The 18,528-nt window shown below is 39.9% G+C and overlaps 2 protein-coding genes across 4 annotated transcripts in view; one reads left to right on the top strand and one right to left on the bottom strand.

Moving 5' to 3' along the window:
- OSTF1 (osteoclast stimulating factor 1) overlaps positions 1-9,116 on the bottom strand; it is a 46,696-nt gene extending 37,580 nt beyond the window's left edge. Inside the window, exon 1 of the mRNA XM_006918448.3 lies at positions 8,812-9,116. Coding sequence (XP_006918510.1) covers positions 8,812-8,845 — 34 coding nt within the window. The 5' untranslated portion in view covers positions 8,846-9,116. The remainder of the gene's footprint in view (positions 1-8,811) is intronic.
- Positions 9,117-9,393: 277 nt separating this feature from the next.
- NMRK1 (nicotinamide riboside kinase 1) overlaps positions 9,394-18,528 on the top strand; it is an 18,716-nt gene continuing 9,581 nt past the window's right edge. The window contains exons 1-4 of one of the 3 annotated variants that reach the window (XM_015594509.2): positions 9,394-9,647; positions 13,853-13,916; positions 14,893-14,983; positions 15,267-15,315. In XM_015594509.2, the coding sequence (XP_015449995.1) occupies positions 13,888-13,916; positions 14,893-14,983; positions 15,267-15,315 (169 nt within the window). In that variant the 5' untranslated portion in view covers positions 9,394-9,647; positions 13,853-13,887. The remainder of the gene's footprint in view (positions 9,648-13,852; positions 13,917-14,892; positions 14,984-15,266; positions 15,316-18,528) is intronic. The other 2 variants (XM_015594510.2, XM_006918447.3) reach the window with 2 other exon arrangements.

Below are 18,528 nucleotides of genomic sequence, written 5' to 3'. Positions count from 1 at the left end.
TATCTGAATTGCTAGTATCACTACTCTAGTGCTTTGGGGCCATTATTAAGTAAAATTAGAGTTATGTGAACATGAGCCCTGTGATACGGAGACGGTCAATCTGATAACCAAGAAAACTACTATGAAACTAACGGGCGGGTAATATATATAGTATGGATCCACTGGAAAAAGGGATGGTTCACGTCCCGGGCAGGATGGCGTGAGATTTCATCATGTTACTCAGAACAGTGAGCAATTAATAACTTATGGATTATTTCTGGAACTTTCCATTTAATGGTTGTCTGTGGGTAACTAAAACTGTGGAAAGTGAAATTATGTATAAGGGAGACTACTATAGTTCATTGGAAAAGGGAATTCCTTTCTGAAATCTTGTTTTTCGCTTATCTTATTTTTTAATGTAAGCACCCTTGGGAAAGGGATTACCATAAATCAATGATCAGTTTAACACAGAAGGTGAATTTGTTCATCGGATGTGAAGGAGTGAGTTAGTTTTCTCTCGGGGCCCTGCGAAATTGAGATAAGAGGAAACCAAGTTCCAAGTGATGTCAACAAAGAAAACAAGGACAGTCCTGACCGAGATACTGTAGTAAGGCTCTCTGGGCACATGGCACTGGTCCCTTGAGATGCAGTAATCAAAGGTCAAAGAACGACTAGCTATGGTGTTCATGTCTGCCTAAGGATAGGTCTGAAAAAGGAAGGGTATCCAAGAATAAATCCATTCAAGAGTACCAACAGACCCAGGCCAATCTTAGTGTCATGGTACATCTGAAAGGCACAAGTGTGTTAGCCAAAAGTCTAAAAGATATGAGACATGCATCCAAGCAGGAAAAAAGCAGGCCAATGATAAGGGTTCGGGGCAGACCAAGCAGCAGATATCTTGGTGCCAGTCAACAAGAGAGGCCAGAACAGATATCAAGACATCAGAGAGACCTAGTACCAACCAAGAATTGAAAAATGGGCAGAAGCCCATTGTGAAGAATAGAGCTCCTACCAAGCCAGTGTCAAGTCCCAGGGACCTTTAGAGCCCCAATATTCAGGTAAAGAAGTGGTCTTCGAGAGCGGGAAGGCATTAGGCAAGGATCAGAAGCAGCCCTGTGGATGGGACAGGTTCTTTGAAAGTGGAAGTGGGCAGTCACCATAAGCGGTGACTCCTACTTCACATTTCACCTTAACACAGGTCCAAGTTCTCATTGATGACTTAGATTTAGAACTTAAGCACAGAGAAATAAAAGAGAATAATTCCCCGAAAGGAAAATAAGGTTGAAAACAATCTCAAATTTGGCACACTATTCAGAAAAAGAAATTTAGAGGGTACAGTTTCTGTTGCACCATTTCATAGCCAGTTTCCTTGCCTGAAAAACCAGTGAAAATACTTTCAGTTTAGGTCCTTCCTGGGCTATTGTTGATTTGCACTGACTCATCAAAACAACAGCCCCCGGAGCAGTCAGGAAACCCTGTAAACCTGGGTAGGCAACATTTTAAGTAGAGTCATAAGAGTCTGGTTTTTAAGCAAGGAAATATTAGATTGTAGCATCTTCCAAATTTAGAGTCTGAGATACCTGCCAACTGTGCCAACTAGGTAGGGGGGCTTCTCTCAGCCTAGCTGCCCTCACCATGCTCAGAGAGCTTGAATTTGGAGGTGTCTTCCCTTCAAGCAGGGATTGAGTCAAGAGGTTCCTAGAAGACACAGCCACTGCAGAATACTCTCCAGTGGAAGTCCTTTCTTTGTCTCTTGCAAGTAAGTTTTATTCAAATCTTTCCTCCTACATGAGGGAGGGAATCCTGACATATATCCCACGCATTTCTCAGAACCAAGCAAAATGCCTAGTATAGGGCTGCCAGAAAGACTCCCTGGGGCAGCCTACAGATCCTCCTGAAGGGCCTAAGGCAGCCCCTCTGGCAGGAGTATAAACTGAGTTGGTCCCCAGGGTCTTCCTTAATATGAATTCAAATTACCTTCAAGCTCCCTGGAAATGAGGAGCTCTAAACTGGGAAGGAACTACATGTGAACGCATTCTTTGGTTCCACAAATATAAAACGAAAGTAACTTATCAAATTCTACAGGATGCTAACCAGTTTTAAAATCCCATACTAAACAAAATGCACAAATACAAAACTCTCCCGTAACTCTTACCCCAAGAGTAAGTTGAGGGATTTGCCTTGTGTCTTTCTAAAAATTCTACAGATTCCAAACGTCAAGTGTGAAATGAATGGCAAGAATGAATGAAAAAGAGGTGATCACACAGTCCCACCGGCCACTTGTTTAAGAGATCTGAAGCTATGACCCTCTTTAATCCATGGCTACAAACTAAACACCCACAGCTACTGTTAACTGTTAACACTGACAGATATGTAAAGGGCTGATATATAGGCATTTGAATTATCGATTCCTGAGTGGAGCAGTACTGTTTTCCAGACTGCTACACTAGACAAATGGCTTTCTCTTTCATCTATGTGTACATATCAAGTCTCCCTGACTTCTCTGAGAGAGCTCGGCCACTGTGCAGTCAAGTGAATGTGGATAGGACATATCAAGTTATTTCTGCCCAAGTCAAATGACTTCCCCCCTTTCCTGCCTACCAAGCTCTTACTCAGCATTGAAGACCCTGCTTACATTTTCCCTATTCTGTGACACCTCAACTTCTTCAAGTTCCTTTCTGGCACTTCCCAGCTCTCTGACCACATTTTGGCAATATCTATCACATGCTTTGTAATTTTTCTGTTTAAGGCAAGTTCACATTTTTGGCAGGAAGGTAAATTGGTAGAACCTCTTTGGAGAGCATTTTGGAACTGTCTATGAAAATGGCAAGGCACATACCCTCTGACAATACAACAATCCCGGCCTTTCTTCTGTGGACTTACACAGGTAAACAACAGGCTATTATAACCCTATTTGTTATAACAAGAGTGTAAATGATCTAAATGCATATTAATATGAGTCTGGTTAAATAAAGACAATAGAGTACCATGCAGTTGTTCAAAAGAACCATTCTATACTGATATCTAAAAATTTTTCCCGAAACTCCTTTAATTTGTATGATAGAGAATCTTTGTTTTTCCTAGCTTTATTGAGGTATGAATTACAAATTGATAAGAGGCTATTGACTTCACAGCTCACATCAGCCCACTGAAAGGGGGAGTGCCTGCCTCTCTCTCTCTTCCTTCCTCTCTTTCCTTCCCTCCCTCCCTTTCTGATACATTGTTTTCTTCTGGGCATTAAGTAAGAAAGGCCAACTTTGGTGACCGTTTTCATTAAATATGAGGTATAAGGTAAACGGAATCAAAATCTGCCACCTCGGGCATTAAGTAAGAAAGGCCAACTTTGGTGACGGTTTTCATTAAATATGAGGTAGAAGGTAAACGAAATCAAAATCTGCCACCCCAAAATATGCCCCTTTGGCATAAGGATTATTTTGAGCTGAAGGCAATTGAGAAAAAGCAGACACAGGAAGAACTCTGTGCCCTCCGCCTATCTGCCTAAAAGCCGGGCATAAATTCCCCTTATGAAGGTATGCTCCCCTAATATGCTCCCATATAAAAAAGAGAACAACTCTTATCACTGGAGATGGAAATGGTACCTGGACAAGTCTGTGTAAACAAACCATACTAAAATAACCCTTATCTTCCATTAGTTTCCCCATATATTTACCTTCCCACAATTTACTTCCTCTAGAAGCCCAACACCTCTTTTCCTTTGGTCACTACTCTACAATGTATTGCCCTTTGTTAAAATGGTATACAAACTTTCAAGTCAAATCACTTCTTTGCATTTTCACTTCTTTACTATATACTCCCTGTAGACATAAAATTTAAAATATCAATTAAATTTGTATGTATTAAATTTTCCTCCTAGTAATCTGTTTTGTTTTGTTTTCTCAGTTTAATTCACAGGACTCAGACATAGAACCTAAGAGGGTAGATGAAAAATCTTTTCCTTCTTCACAGAGGAATGTCAGAAAAGCAAGTCACTAGCTACAATGAAATCAAGCAGTGAGAATGTAGAAAACCCAAAAGGGAGAGGACCCCACTATTTCCAGAAGTAGCGCTGATGTATACTGCTCCAGCCTTTGCTACTTTATAGTAAACCTACAAGATGTGCCCAATTAGTCTCATCTACCTTCTTCCAGAAAGACTTTATGTATCAAGACTTTTTATGTATCTGTCATGCATAAAAAGTTCAGTTGTTATGCAGTTATAAAGAAATAAAAGATTATTCTACTCTCAAAAAGTGTCTAATAGTCAATACAGATCAAATGAAAGAGGGGAATTATACAAAACACATGCAAAAAATACAACTATGTAAGTTAATACACAACAGAAGCTCAACAAAATCTTATCCAACCTACTAACAGAATCCTCCCAGGTTTCTCTGCCATAAATGTAGAGACTATAGTTAAGACTTGTGCTCCATTTCCAGCTTTGAGCTCCTAGCTTTGAGACCTCAAGTAGTTTTTCTTAACCTCACTAAGTCCTACTTAATCCATAAAATGGAGATATTAGGATCCATCTTTTAGGGAAGTTAAAATAACCAAATAAGAGAGCAGTTAAAGTTCTTGGCACAATGCCTGATATTTAATTAGTGTCAAATAAATGTTAATTATTACTATCATCATCATCATTCTGTAATTTTGAAGATGTTCTTCTAACTTTATAAATGGAGCGCCTCTGACTAATTTATTTATTCAGAGGGGAAAAAAACTACAAAAGCTCAGATTATTTTAGATGAAGACCTTTTTCCTCTCAAGGGTGTTATAAAAGCAGCATATGTGTGACATCTTTGAAGCTTATGATGTTTTTACTGTGTATACACAAGAACCCAAAATATTGACATTTGCTTCTTTAAAGTCCCATGAATTTATTTTCACAAGACATGTGAAATATTTATGCTGCTTTACTTCCACCATCAAAATCAATAAGCCATTTAAAAGAATTGGTCAAGGTCAGACATCAGGCTGCCAACTACAGTGGAGGGTCATCAAACCTGCTTGAAAGGCAATGATTTGGGTCCAAATCTCATTCAATATCATTTGGCCCACTTTTACATCATCTGAGAATAAAGTCACTTTTAAAAAAATATTTGTGAGAACATAAGTTGTTTTCTGTACTCCAACAGGCTAGGCGGTTTCACCCTAATTGAACTGCAAGGCTTTGGAGGGTGGCTGAAAAGAACAGAAATGCTATATGTAGAACTCTGAGGCTGGGTCAGCAGAAAGTACAGAGTCGCATTAAGAATGAGCTGAAAACCACAAAACTGTTGCACAGTTTAGCAGACAAGGTATCAAGGCAACGTATCTAACAATTAGGGGAAAGGGTTTTGATGACAGACCTGGAGTGGCCAAAAGTGACCCTATAGAGAAAAAAATCAGAAACCAAGGAAAGGTTAAAATGTGATAGAACTGATTTTTCAAGCAGAGACACCATTCTGAAGATAATTGTTTGTATTTTCTTTTTGGAATGAAATAAATTTGAAGAAGAAAAAAGAAAACCTGAGAGAAAACAGTGGTTATCACTAGATGATAAGTAGGGATGATTTTTGTGTTTTGATTTATATATTTATTATTTTTCTCTAGTATATTTTCTATAATAAAATATTACTTTTATTTTTAATTACAAGATTTTTTTTTTCAACAAAATGGACAAGATCAGCCATGCAATTATAGATATGGGACAATCTAAGACATTATCTGTAGATACATAAATGTCCCCCATTAGACTAAACACCCTCATTGAGTCTTTCACTGTTCTTGGAATCGCAGTGTATAGCACAGGACCTAAAATATAAGCTGCATGTATTAAGAAGTGGTTAGCAAAAGAATTTTGATTGTGGCCAGAATCTCAAACAAAGTGACCTCTGGTATAACCTCAGGAAGAAACTTAAGGAAATGCAAAAAGAAATTAAGTGGCAGGGCTTTCCCGCAAGCATCTGACCAGGGCTTGCCTGGGCATCCTCCAAAGTTCCCTTTATGGGGTACATGCCATTCATCCCGATAGATACATTAGCCCATATTATAGCTCAATGTCCCTTGCTACTAAAATTTTCCAGTAAGTCTTTTATCTTCTCTCACCTAGCTCCCCTCCTTTTAGTACTGCCTATGAAGTGAGCCATGCTGTTCCACCAGATCTTGCTTTGCAGGAAGGTATATGGACCACTACTATGATATCCCACTTGTGTTTCTTGTAGAGATGTCCCGTCCATGCCAACACTTCAAGAAAACAATGGGAGAAGCTCACCTCAGATTCCAGTACCATTAAATAACTTTTCCTAGCCAAGTAATACATTTTAATTTTATGAACACTAGCAATCTTGTGATTGATCTTTTATCTTCGTACTTGAAGCTGAGTGCCAAATCTACAGCCCTCTTTCAAAAATTGTGCAGGACCTTACATGTGTCTGAAAGATAACTTTTCTTCTGGTTTCCTCTTACTACTCTTCCTTCCCTCTACCTGACCAAGATTTCTTTATCTTTTTTTACTCTCGCTTGGGATGAGGCAGTGTATTAACAAATTAAGAAATTAAGAAAACAAAAATTAAATACACTTCCCCACCCCAGTTCCAAGCTTGCTTCAGACATCTTCACCCATGTAGCTTCCCTGCAGGACAAGAGAGCAAAACTCATCATCACTCTCCTTGCTGCTACCAACCAGGCAGTGACTTTTATGTGCATTTGTGACAAGTCTGACTAAAGACCAGAGGCACTTTCCTTTCCATTTTCTGCCCACCAACTCTAAAATACACATGTGGATGGTGCACTGTGATGTAAGCCATTATAGCTAAGAACCCAGACTCTGAAGCCAGACTACCTGGCCTCTAATCCTGCCCACTCCTCCTTATCCAGCTGCTGACCATGGGCCAATTAATCTTTCTGTGCCTTGCCTTCATTTCCCCACCTGAGGTAGTGGTACTCACCTCATAGGGTTACTGTAAGAAGTAAATGAGTTAATATATTTAAAGTGATTAGATCAGTGCCTGGCACATAGGAAATGTACTATAATAGGGCAGTTCTGTTTTCAGTTATCAGGCCACACGAAGTTGCCAGTGGGACTGACAGTATTTTTCATTAATTTGTAAATTAGTAAACTGAAGAAATGATTTCTGTGGTGACTTTATTTGAGTTTCAATGTCACTTATAAATGAGTGCAGAGTCTAAGCTCTCTCTAAACAACAGTCATTTTCAACCATTTACTTTCTGATTTACTGAACAGAAGGAGAATTAGACAACAAAAATGGTTCCTGGGAGTTTATCCCCAACTGGTAACACCATGATCCATAAACCACACCCCTGTGTACATGAGTACTCATGTACACACTCTTGTACACACACACACATCACTGTCAATGTCCCTCCAGCTACAGCACAGACATCACTTAGTGTCGAGAGAGATTTAAAAAACCTCATGAATAGCTTCTCAGGAAATTCCTTAAAATACAGTACTTTGGCTATCAAAGAACAACTCTGCTTTGTTGGATACTCGAGGTCTTGCTTTACATCTGAGAGTAAAAAGCTGCCACCTCCTACATATTGACTTAAAATGCAAATTCCTCATCAGATCCCCCAACTAAAGAAGTACAGAGCCCAATTCTAGCTGGCCACGCCCACGGTTGCTCACAACGGAGCCAAAGTCCCAGCAACTTCCTCCACACCCTGCCTACAGAAATTTAAGCCCTCAGTGAATCACTATTCTATATATGTATGTACATAATTTCCAAATAAAATGGCTTGAAACTGACACTGTATCGGGGCAAAGAAAGAAAACTAAATAATCATTAAGATTGTAGTGCTTGATTAAAGTTTAGGAAAATTAGAAAAAATTAATCAGTGAAACTCTACGCATCACGACCAAGGTTACTTGGAAATTTGAGGTAAACGGATAAATTCGGCCTCTGCTATACTAAAGTTACATGAGATTGTACAAAAAAGATCCGAGAGTATGTCAGAGCTATTTATTTTCCACTTCCTACGTTTCCCCTAATTACCTACAAATAAATGCATTACGAAATTGAATTGAAACTCACCAGTCCCTTTTAAATTCTCGTTTCTCCCTATCACAGAAAATATTCTAAGAATAGAATAAAAAATGAACCAAGACTATCGGCCAAAGCAATGGCTTTAGGAATTTAGTAATCGCACCCTCTCCAGTTTAGCCGGCCAAATTCACTAGGGGAGTAGAGGCACAAGACTTGCATAGCATAATAAAGTGACACTTCCGAATAGCCGAGATTACTCTGCTGCAGCCTAGATTCTCGCCACGAAGTCTAGTTTAGTTTTCTAAACGCTTTTCCCAAGATCCTGAGGTCAATTTCAAACGCAGTTCCTCTCAAAACTTCCAAAGGAGACTCGGTCACCCACCCCACCCTGCAAGCAGCGCACTTCCCGTTCGCTTTGGCCGGTCAAGAACTCTAACTTGACAGTGACAGACACTGAAAAAAAAAGAGGAAGTGGCTAAAAGACCATTTTTCAAGACATTTACTTAATTTTTTTAAAGGGATATCAATAGCCTTGTCTTCCAGGAAAGCTTCAATGGGACATATCCATCACATCCTCTTGAAAGTTGCAGCGAATGTCAATGTTGCAAAACCGAGGGCGACTCGCCTTTAAAAATAAACTTTTTAAAAATCCTCGAAATCCTCTTGCTATCCAAAACGATCCCTCCCCCTTAGCGAACGCAACAAAGCGAACAACTCCCATTCTGGTGGGTAGTATCTCGAGAGCGGGACTCGGGGCCGGCGACGTGCCTGGTCTGCCCTGCCAAGTGGCAGAAGGAGCGCAAGGCACTGAGGCGGTCGGAGGACCGGGCGAGCACCTCCCTTACCTGGTTTGACCGGTTTGGGTGGCGGCTTCGACATCTCGCTTCCTGGAGCAACTAATCCTAACGACCACGCACGAAAAGCGAACCGAACGCCCCGCCAGCCAGCACTCCCTGCGCCCCAGAGTTTCTTTTTGTCTGGTTTGCAGCGGTGCGCCTTCAAGGACCTGCGCCCACCCTTGGCTGCGGAATCAGCGGACGCAGGGAGAGCGGCTCCGCGCAGTTCTCGCCCCGCCCGCGGCCGCCCGAGTTGTCCCGAGCGCGCGGCGGGGCAGACGAGGAAGTGGCCGCCGCCTCGCCGAGCGCCAATTGGTTCCCCGGCTGGCATGCGCCGTGTCGCGCCAGGGCCGGCCCCGCCGGGCGCGCCCCCGACGAGAAAGGGCCAGACCCTGCAGGGGCGCGCGCGGGCCACGCTCTCTGGAGCTCCGCCCCGCCCAACGTGGACTGGAGCCCAGCGCGGCCCACAGCCTGGGTGGACCTGGTTTGGCGACTTCTACCTGGGCCTCCTGCGGTCAGGAAGGGGTGCAGGGGAAGGGGCTATGGGCTGCCGGCCCCGCCGGGCGCGCCCCCGACGAGAAAGGGCCAGACCCTGCAGGGGCGCGCGCGGGCCACGCTCTCTGGAGCTCCGCCCCGCCCAACGTGGACTGGAGCCCAGCGCGGCCCACAGCCTGGGTGGACCTGGTTTGGCGACTTCTACCTGGGCCTCCTGCGGTCAGGAAGGGGTGCAGGGGAAGGGGCTATGGGCTTCTAGGTTAGCGAGCTGCGGGGTTGCGGCAGGCTAGTGACAGGCACAGGCTTGGCGATCGCCTCTAAGTGCTTGGGAGGACTCGAACTGGCTCCGGGTGAGTACCTGCCTACCCCGCTGCGCTGAACTTGGTCGCGTCTTACAAGCTGGATTGGGACTCACTCATGCCGCCCAAAACGGGCTGATACATAGCCTGCCAAGGAGTACGCGTGCTCGTGATGGCTTAATGCTTTAAGGTCCCGCAAGAATCCTTAAAATGAAAGTCTGCCTCCAAGAGATCGTACAGGGTGTGGAGAGAAGTCGCCAAGGACAGAGTCAGGTCTCGATCCCCACGGAAGGACAAGGTCTTTCATTCCTCTAGTATTGGGGTTGACGGACTACGGCCCGCCCACCCCTGTTGTTTATTATACAGCCTTCTACCCAAGAACGTTTTTAACATTTTTATATGGCTGAAAATAAATCAAAAGAATATGTTGTGGCATGTGCAAATTGTATTATATAAAGTTCAAATTTCAGTGTCCATAAAATCTTATTGGAACACAGCCATGCTCATTTGTTTATATTGTCTATGGCCGCTTTAACTTCGCAACAGCAATGTCGAACGCTGCTCGCAAAGTGGAAAACATTCCGTCTCTTTACAGAAGTTTGCCGACCCCTGACATAGCAGATTGAATCTCCAGTGGGAGGCAAGGGCGGGAGCATACTGTGAATTCAGCGTTCATAAATTCAAAATAGCACAGTCAACATAAATCAATTGTATGTTTGGGGAAGAAAAAATGAAAAGAAAAACACTTTCTATATGAGAGTCTACGTAAAATGAAGTTAGAAGTTTATACTAGATGTTAGTGAAAGATCGAGTGATTCCAAGGGAAAGGGGCGTGGTTTGCATATTCAGAAACTTTAGCCTTGGGAGAGCTCTTTTTGGGAGCAAAATTTAAACAATAATAGGAAAAGACTTCCCTTTCACGTTGTGGGGAGGTAATCAAAATATCTATTAAATAAAATAAATGAGTGAGAAGTCCTGAAAACATTTCATTCTGAAAACTATCAGACTGCTCTTTCAATGTATTGAAAAGCAGAACATTCCATTAGCATGTTATCTTCTACCTTTGAGACCATTTGTATTAGGGACTTGCTATTTTGTTATAATGTGCTAATTCTACACATGCCACCTCTGACCATTTTGCAGTTTAGAATCCAAAATGTACGAAGTTTAGTAGTGAAATAAATGAAATATAATAAACACTAGCTATGAAAAAAAAATGATTCAACAACATTTTATTTAGAGTAAAAGAAGTATTAAAATAATTAAAATTACTCATTCTGGTTTGCTCTTGGATTTCGTAGTGTGTTCTCCCCTTATGCAAAAAATTGCACTATTTGGGAGAATAAAATATATAAATATCCAGAGAGATTGGGTGTGGTTACATATTCCTAGTAATTGGATGCCCTGGATTGATAAGGCTAGAAAGTCCAAATGGTTGTATCTCTGGAGACATTCAGTGATTAATAATATGTAGTTTATCAGACTTGTGTTTGCTTAGTGGAGTCTACTGCTGCATATATTTGGAGCCTGGCAACTCTTGATTTTAATATAGTTCTTAAAGAGGACAACAGGCAGTGAAATAGGAGAATGTTTGTGAATGTAGACAATGCCAGGCCTGAACTTAGAATTCATCTGAAGCTGCCCCCTGCATCCAACACTATTTCTGAAGTAAATGTCTCTGAGATTGCTACACCCGCTCCCATCCCAGCCACTCATCCTAGCCACAGGTCTTACTTCTGTTTCTTCCAGTTACCCACCCCTCCCACCACATTGTCACCTGTTCTTTGCTTATGGACTGTGCCTAACATTTACCTAAACATTGTCTTGGACAGGCTAAGACTGCTAACTAATATAGAACTGTTTCTATAAAAAATTTTGTTTGACTGTGGGAGTTCCTTCCTGCGCCCAAGGGTTTTATAAGTAGGTTCTTGACTCTCCTCACTCCTGTTTTCTGAATTGCTAGACTTTCCACCCAAATAATCCCCTCAAGCCTATTTCCAGTGCCACACTCACTTGTTATTTCCATGCTATGTCACTAATACAGTACCCTCAGGTGTTTGCGCAGATGTGGCAAGAAGCCCAGAGGACCAGTAGTACCTGCCATTTGGTGTGCACAGCAGATAGACACATCAGTAATACATCAATGGAAAGGACGTCAATTATAAATGAGAACTTCACCTTTGCTCTTAGTAATAAAGTGCTTTTAGCAGCTTGGAAAGAGGAAAGAGATTAACTTGCTTGGTCTAGTTTCATTTCTGGCTTTTCCGAAACTTATTAGCTGTGTGACCTTGGGTAATTTTCTGGGCCATTTTCAACTACAAAATGAAGATGTGGACTAAGTGACCTCTAAGGCTGTACTTCTCTGGATTTGAGAATTTAATGGTCTGACTGAATTATCCAAAAATAAGCAAGGTGGAAGAGAGGAATGACAAAGTTTTATGTTTTTTTGTTTGGTTGGTTTTTGCCGAGTGAGGACGGCAACCTACTACTATGTACTGCCAACATAATTTCTTAAGCTAGAGGACATTTATCACAAAAAAATAAGAAAGATGCCATCTCATGATAAAGAGCAGTCTTTCTTTTCTCATCACCCAAAAAAGATAGTTGGCACCCTTGCACTGACTTACTAAAAATTAGAATAGGGTAAAATAAAATTTGAAAGCAGAAAAATTACAACGTAAAAACTTATTTTACAATATGTATTTTATGTGATTGTTCCCGTGATACACTTTGGCAATTTGGGTGAAAATATGTATTCAAAAATGCAACTCTGGGTGAAACTCAGATATCCAATTTGTTCTGTCATTTTATTTTTTATTACAGTGATTATTGAAGTCTTGTCTTTCTTAGACTTGTTAGTGAAAGTGGATCTAAACTTTAAGCAGTTGCATTTAATTTGGAATGTTCTGGATAAACTGAGAAGAAGCCAAAGAACAAAAGCCCTCTCTCCACCAGGCTCCCTTCCCCACCACTTAGCCCAGGGGAAGAGCCTGGAAACTGGTCAAAGATAAGAATTGGGAGGACTGCTGGCAGCCTCCAGCTCAGGGGCCACACATCCCAGGCAGGCACACAATTTAGGTTCCTAATCACCCAACTAGAGCAGCTTAATCCAAGACAGCTCTCAGGAACCACTATTCTAAAGTTCCTTCCGACTGAGCTTCACCTTTTCACTTAAAGAAGTGAAAATGGTCCATTGGACTATACACAAGACTGGTTTGGTAAACCTTAAAGGGCCATGTGTGAAACAGCCTTCCGCCCCCTAGACCAGGGGTCAACTGACAGTCGCCTGTGGCCAAAACCTGGCCCTCTGCAGTAACACCAGGCAATCGATTTCCTGATAGGGAACACTAACTTTGAAATCCAGTTAGTGAAATGTTATCTCAATAAAAAAGGAATTCCATTCTTCTCATTAGTAAATATGTATTACCAAAAAACAAAAAAGTACTCAATTATTATTATGGTTTAACTTTCATCAAAAAAAATTGTGGAAATTTGTCTATTTCTTGTTATATAAATGCCCGCATAATAACCTTGATTTTGCCTCTTGGCTCACAAAGCTTCCAATATTTACTACCTGTCCCATTTCTCAAAAAGTTGTCTGCGCTGGCCCTAGACCTAGGCTTTCAGGCGGGAGATATCACCCTAAAAGGGGATTAACTTCTTTTTGCCTATGGACAGCAGTAACTTTCTCCCCATTTCAGCAGGGAAGAGAGAGGAGCTCTGCAGGTTTCCTCCTTCAGGGTAATGGATTTTCTCCTTGAATTGTGCTGGTAAAAGTGGAGTATGAAAGTCTGTAGTGTGCTCTGTGGCCCAGCGACTCTTCCACAGCCTTGAAAACAGACCTTCAGGGTTATACATTTTGCCATGGGTGCCCTTTCTGTTCACTTGATTTGGGCTTACAGGCCCTGAGCACACACCATCTGTTGGCACTTAGCAGGAGAGTGTGGCAGAGAGAAGCCAGTACAGTCATACCTCATTTCATTGCACTTCACAGATGTGCCTTTTAGGAAATGTAGGCAAGACCCACCACCAGCAAAAGGATTACCACTCCCTTTATTGTGTGGTGGTTTGGAACCAAATCCACAATATCTCCGAGGTATGCCTGTATAACGTGAAACTCTTCCACGGAATGTGGAAATTCCAGGGATAGGTGACCCAGAGATCACAGCCAGCTTTCCCCTTCAGCTGGCCCTCTTCATTTAGGGCTCTTTCGACATCTGAATGGTTAGCATTCAATTTTTCTTTTTTAATTTTAGGAGATTTTAGGAAGACACAATTTTCAAAGCTAACTATGAAAACATTTATCATTGGAATCAGTGGGTGAGTAATTTTGCTACTAAGAGCTGGTTAGGACACTCAGGATGTCCAAAGGGTATTTTCATGTGAACAGGGTGGTGTGAGGAGAAGCAGTGAGAGGATTCCTGAGTCCTGGAGAAGAGAGCAGGCCACTATTATATGTAAAACAGTGGAATGCTGGCTACATAAATGCCAAAGTAAATGGGAGAGCTTCTTATAAACAGAGAAACAGGAGAATCAGTAAGGAAAGTTTGCCTACTTTCTCATTTATTTTCTGGAGCTGACACCAGAGACAAGTCCTGATCATGTGCTACTTTCGGTTCAGGATTGTTCCATTCTCCATATGGCTACTCTCCCAGTGTGACATAGGAGAAAATCTATTATGTCATTCCTGTTATGCCCATCTTTGGACATATGGAATATGGAACCACCTTACCTGACTGGTGTAATAAGCACAAAAGGACCTCCCGTCTAGCCACAAAGTGGAGAGAGATTAGGGGAAAAGGAGGCATCACAGAAGAGATATAAATTCATGATAGGTGGGTTTGTAATAAGCCATTCTTCCAGTTTTCTCCACTGTGCTTTGAAACAAAAATCACAATGACCATATGCAGGTTTATATATTTACACTAAAATGTCCTACTCGTATTCTGTGTTGCTTGCATATGAACCCTATAAATGTTTCACCATAGACAAAATGTTCCTTTGTTTCCAACACAATAGCTGTATTACCCAGTTCACTTGCCCAGTAGTTACTTACCTTTCTCCTCAATCTCTCCCACTTTATTTCTTATTATTTATTACATTAGATCTACTTATGCCCGTGGTTTTGCCAACAGAAAAAGCATTATCTATTAAAGAAATCTTTTCTTAGATAGTCCATATTGTTTTAAATGTCCTTTTTTCTAAGATTATTTTTAAATGTTTTATGTTTTTTAGTGCATCTTCTGTATTTTCAATTTTATTTCAATTTTGTTTAATTTATCTTTTTTTGGTTCAGTGTGACAAATGGTGGGAAGACAACACTGGCTAAGAATTTGCAGAAACACCTCCCAAACTGCTGTGTCATATCTCAGGATGATTTCTTTAAGGTATCTATAAAACTTCTTAGATCATTTATTTAATACAAAAATTTTTGGTAGTAAAGTTAATTCAATTACATCCAAAAAGCCTTTGCTGAGTGATAAAGCTTTTGTAGTGAAGGTAAACTCAATGTAGTAGTGTGATTTATCCACTGGGTGGCACCATTTATTGGTTCACTCTGATTTTGTTATCATCATCAAAAGCGCTTATTAAAAGTTTATCGCCACTTTTTCTATAATTGTATTATTTCTGCACTGCGCCATTTTGATGGGTACTTTATTATTTTTTCAGCCAGAGTCTGAGATAGAGATAGATGAAAATGGATTTCTGCAGTATGATGGTAAGTAAATGAGCTTGTAAAACATTATACACTAATGTACTTTTTCTTTCCCAAACCCAAATAACTTTGCCATCTATGAAGACAGTCTCAAAGTGTGTTTAAATACATTACTATACTTTAAACCTGCTTTTGTAAAGGTTGCTGATGTATGTTCAGCTGTTTTTTAAAAAAATGAAATCTTTTCCTCAGTTTTATGTTTAAAACTGAAAATATTGGAATGATACAGATTTTTCTTCTGAAGCTAGGGCAAGGTGGGTTCACTGGTACTCTAGTCATCCTTGCCTGGGGAATACATAACTAACTATACTTCCCTTCCCATCCATCCCCTACCTCCCACCCCCACCCTCCAGTCTTACCTGGAGCAAACCTGAAGGAAGCACTTATCTTCTGTGCTTTCCTTCTCAGTGACCAAGGTGGTCCTGGGCAGATGTTTGTGTTTGTTTTTGTTTTTGTTTTTTGTTTTTTCACTGCTCAAAAAGAGTAGTAAATATTTTTTAGATGGATTCACCTCACTCCCTTACCCAATCTAACACTGCTTTGAAACCAAAGGATTAAAGTCCATCAGAAAAAGTTTATTTTCCTTTAAAGAATATCATGCTAATAAACTATGTTTAATGGTCTTACCAACTTTTACAATTAATAAGATGATCACTGAGAGCTTATGCAAACTAGCAACAAACAGAGTTCTCTTGAAGAGTCATAAAATACGTTCTTTATTTTTAACTCTGATAACCTTGTAGGAAAAATGTTGTATAGTTAGTTCTTACAGACACATGATAGTTTTAAGGAAGGTAGAGTCCTTGACTCGCTGTCTGTTCTTGTGTCTTGAGCTGCACCAGGATATTCTTTTCTTCTCTTACCTTCCTCTAAAGATTAGTTAAGAAGATTATTATATGCAAAGCACATACTCTACCACTGAGCTACATCCCCCAGCCAGGAAGATTATTACAAAGTAAGAGTTAAACAAGGAAAAACTGTTTTCAGAATCGACAATGAGTTATTCCTAATTTAAGAGTTCTTACAAACTGATAAAAAAAAAAATCAATATCCCAACTGAAACGTGTAAGGATGTGAATCAGCTATTTACAGAAGCAAAAGATTATTCAATAATGTGCAATAAAAAGTCATCCTCAAAAGCAATCAAAGATTGTAACTTACTTTTTCTCCGACTTACCTAGTAAACAGATTTTTAAAGCAATGATAATTACCTAGTGAGGCCACTAGCTCAACAAAACAAAAACTTCACAGATAGGAGTATAATAAATTGGTACAACCTTTCTAGAAAGGAGATTGAGTATATGTCCCAAAGACCTTAAATTATTCATGCCATGTGTTCAAGTGTCCAATTCTAGGATTCTAAAGGAAAAATCTGAACTTTTTAGGTAAATGTACAGATTTAAAGTAAATGAAGGTAATGTCAAAATCTTTATGATAACCACCAAAAGAATAGTTTTAAAATGTATAGCTATGAAGTTTCTGAGTAGGTGGAATCATTAAAATATAGTTGATAAGTATAAAATAAGTCAAAAGAAGTAAAAAAGAAAACTTAAAAAATCAAAGGATGATGGAAAAATAAAAATAGTAAACTGATAGATTTAAATCAAATATATCAGTAGCTACTTTAAGTTAACTGAACTAAAAATATTCCATTGTCATACTGGATTTTTTTTAAGCCAACTATAGGCTTCTTATAAGAGGTATATTTAAATATTAGGACATAAAAAAGTAGACAATAAAAGGCTAGGAAAAGATAGTATATTGTACAAACACCTGCTGAAAGAACACTGGTATAACAATACTAATATCAAACAAAGAAAACTTTAAGGTAAAAAGTATTACTAGAGATAGATAAATGGATCAATTCAACAGGAAGATAAACAATCTACAATTTGTATGCACCTAATAATGTAACTTCAAAATACGTTAAGCAAAAACCGATAACACTAAGAAGAGAAATAGACAAATCTATAATTATTGTGGGAGATTTTAATACAACTTCTTCAATAATTAGTGGAAGGAACGGGCAAAAATTATAAGGGTATAATAGATTTGAACAACACAGCTAACAAAGTTGACTAAAGTAACACATATAGAACATGCTCCCAACAACAGCTTAGTACACATTTTTTTTTCTTAAGAACACATGAAACATTAACCAAAATGGAAGGTATATACAAGGGCATAGAACAAGTCCTAATATATTTCAATGGGTTCAAGTAATACAGAGACATCCTCTAATCACAGAGAACTGAATTAGAAATCAACAACTAAAAAGGAAGTAGAAAAGTCCCAAGTGTTTGGAAAATAATCAGTACCTTTTATTCTGTTTTTTTAAAACTTTTTCCTGTAGAAGGTTTTAAACATACAAAGTAGGCAGAAAAGTGTAATAAATTCTCATGAGTTCACCATCCAGCTTTAAATATTGATGAACTCTTATATTTCATCTATGCCCTCACTCACTTTCTCCTTCTAAATTATTTTGAAGCAAATCCCAGACATCATCATATTTTATCTGCAGCAGACATTTCAATATATCCCATGAGTCAAAGAATAATTCACAATTATTAGGAAATATTTTTAAGTGAATGATAATGAAAATATATTAAAACTAATGGTATTTCTGGTTCCAGCCAAATGGATTGGCCCCATTCCTTGCTATTACTCCCTCTCACAACTAAAAACCCCGTTGGACTACAGCAAACAAAGGAAGACTCTGAAAGATGAGAAGAGCAGATCGACTAGGGACATCAGGACTTGAAGAATAACATGGTCATGAGTTCCCTGAGTTTTCTTTTTGCCTCATATATTCTTCAAGGGGTGCTGGCGAAGTGTGCAACATGGAACCATCAATAGGTACAGACGAAAAGAAAAGAAAAAAAGGAAAAAAGAAAAGAAACCTGTTCTCTAGTCAAAGGATCAGAAAAAGAGTAGCCTCGCAGAACAGAAAATCATTTTGATAATATCCACTGTACTCAAGCCAAACACAAAAGAAGAAGCCATCTTTCATTCATGGTGTTAGCAGAGCCAAGTGGGGAACAACACATCTGGACCCACCAACACTAGCAACATCGGGTAAGTTGGCCCTCCATGTCATCCAAAGGGGTCATATCAGTGGAGCCAAACAGTGAACTGAGCTTCCACCCCTACCTAGCAACAAAGAGGCAGAATGAGGCAGTGTGAGATGGTGCTAGTTGGCACTCCACACTTTCCTCA

This window comes from Pteropus alecto, unplaced genomic scaffold (assembly GCF_000325575.1).
Source record: "Pteropus alecto unplaced genomic scaffold, ASM32557v1 scaffold95, whole genome shotgun sequence".
Lineage (NCBI taxonomy): Eukaryota > Metazoa > Chordata > Mammalia > Chiroptera > Pteropodidae > Pteropus > Pteropus alecto.
The sequence above is the reverse complement of the archived record's forward strand: the minus strand, read 5'-3'. Positions and strand labels throughout refer to the sequence as shown.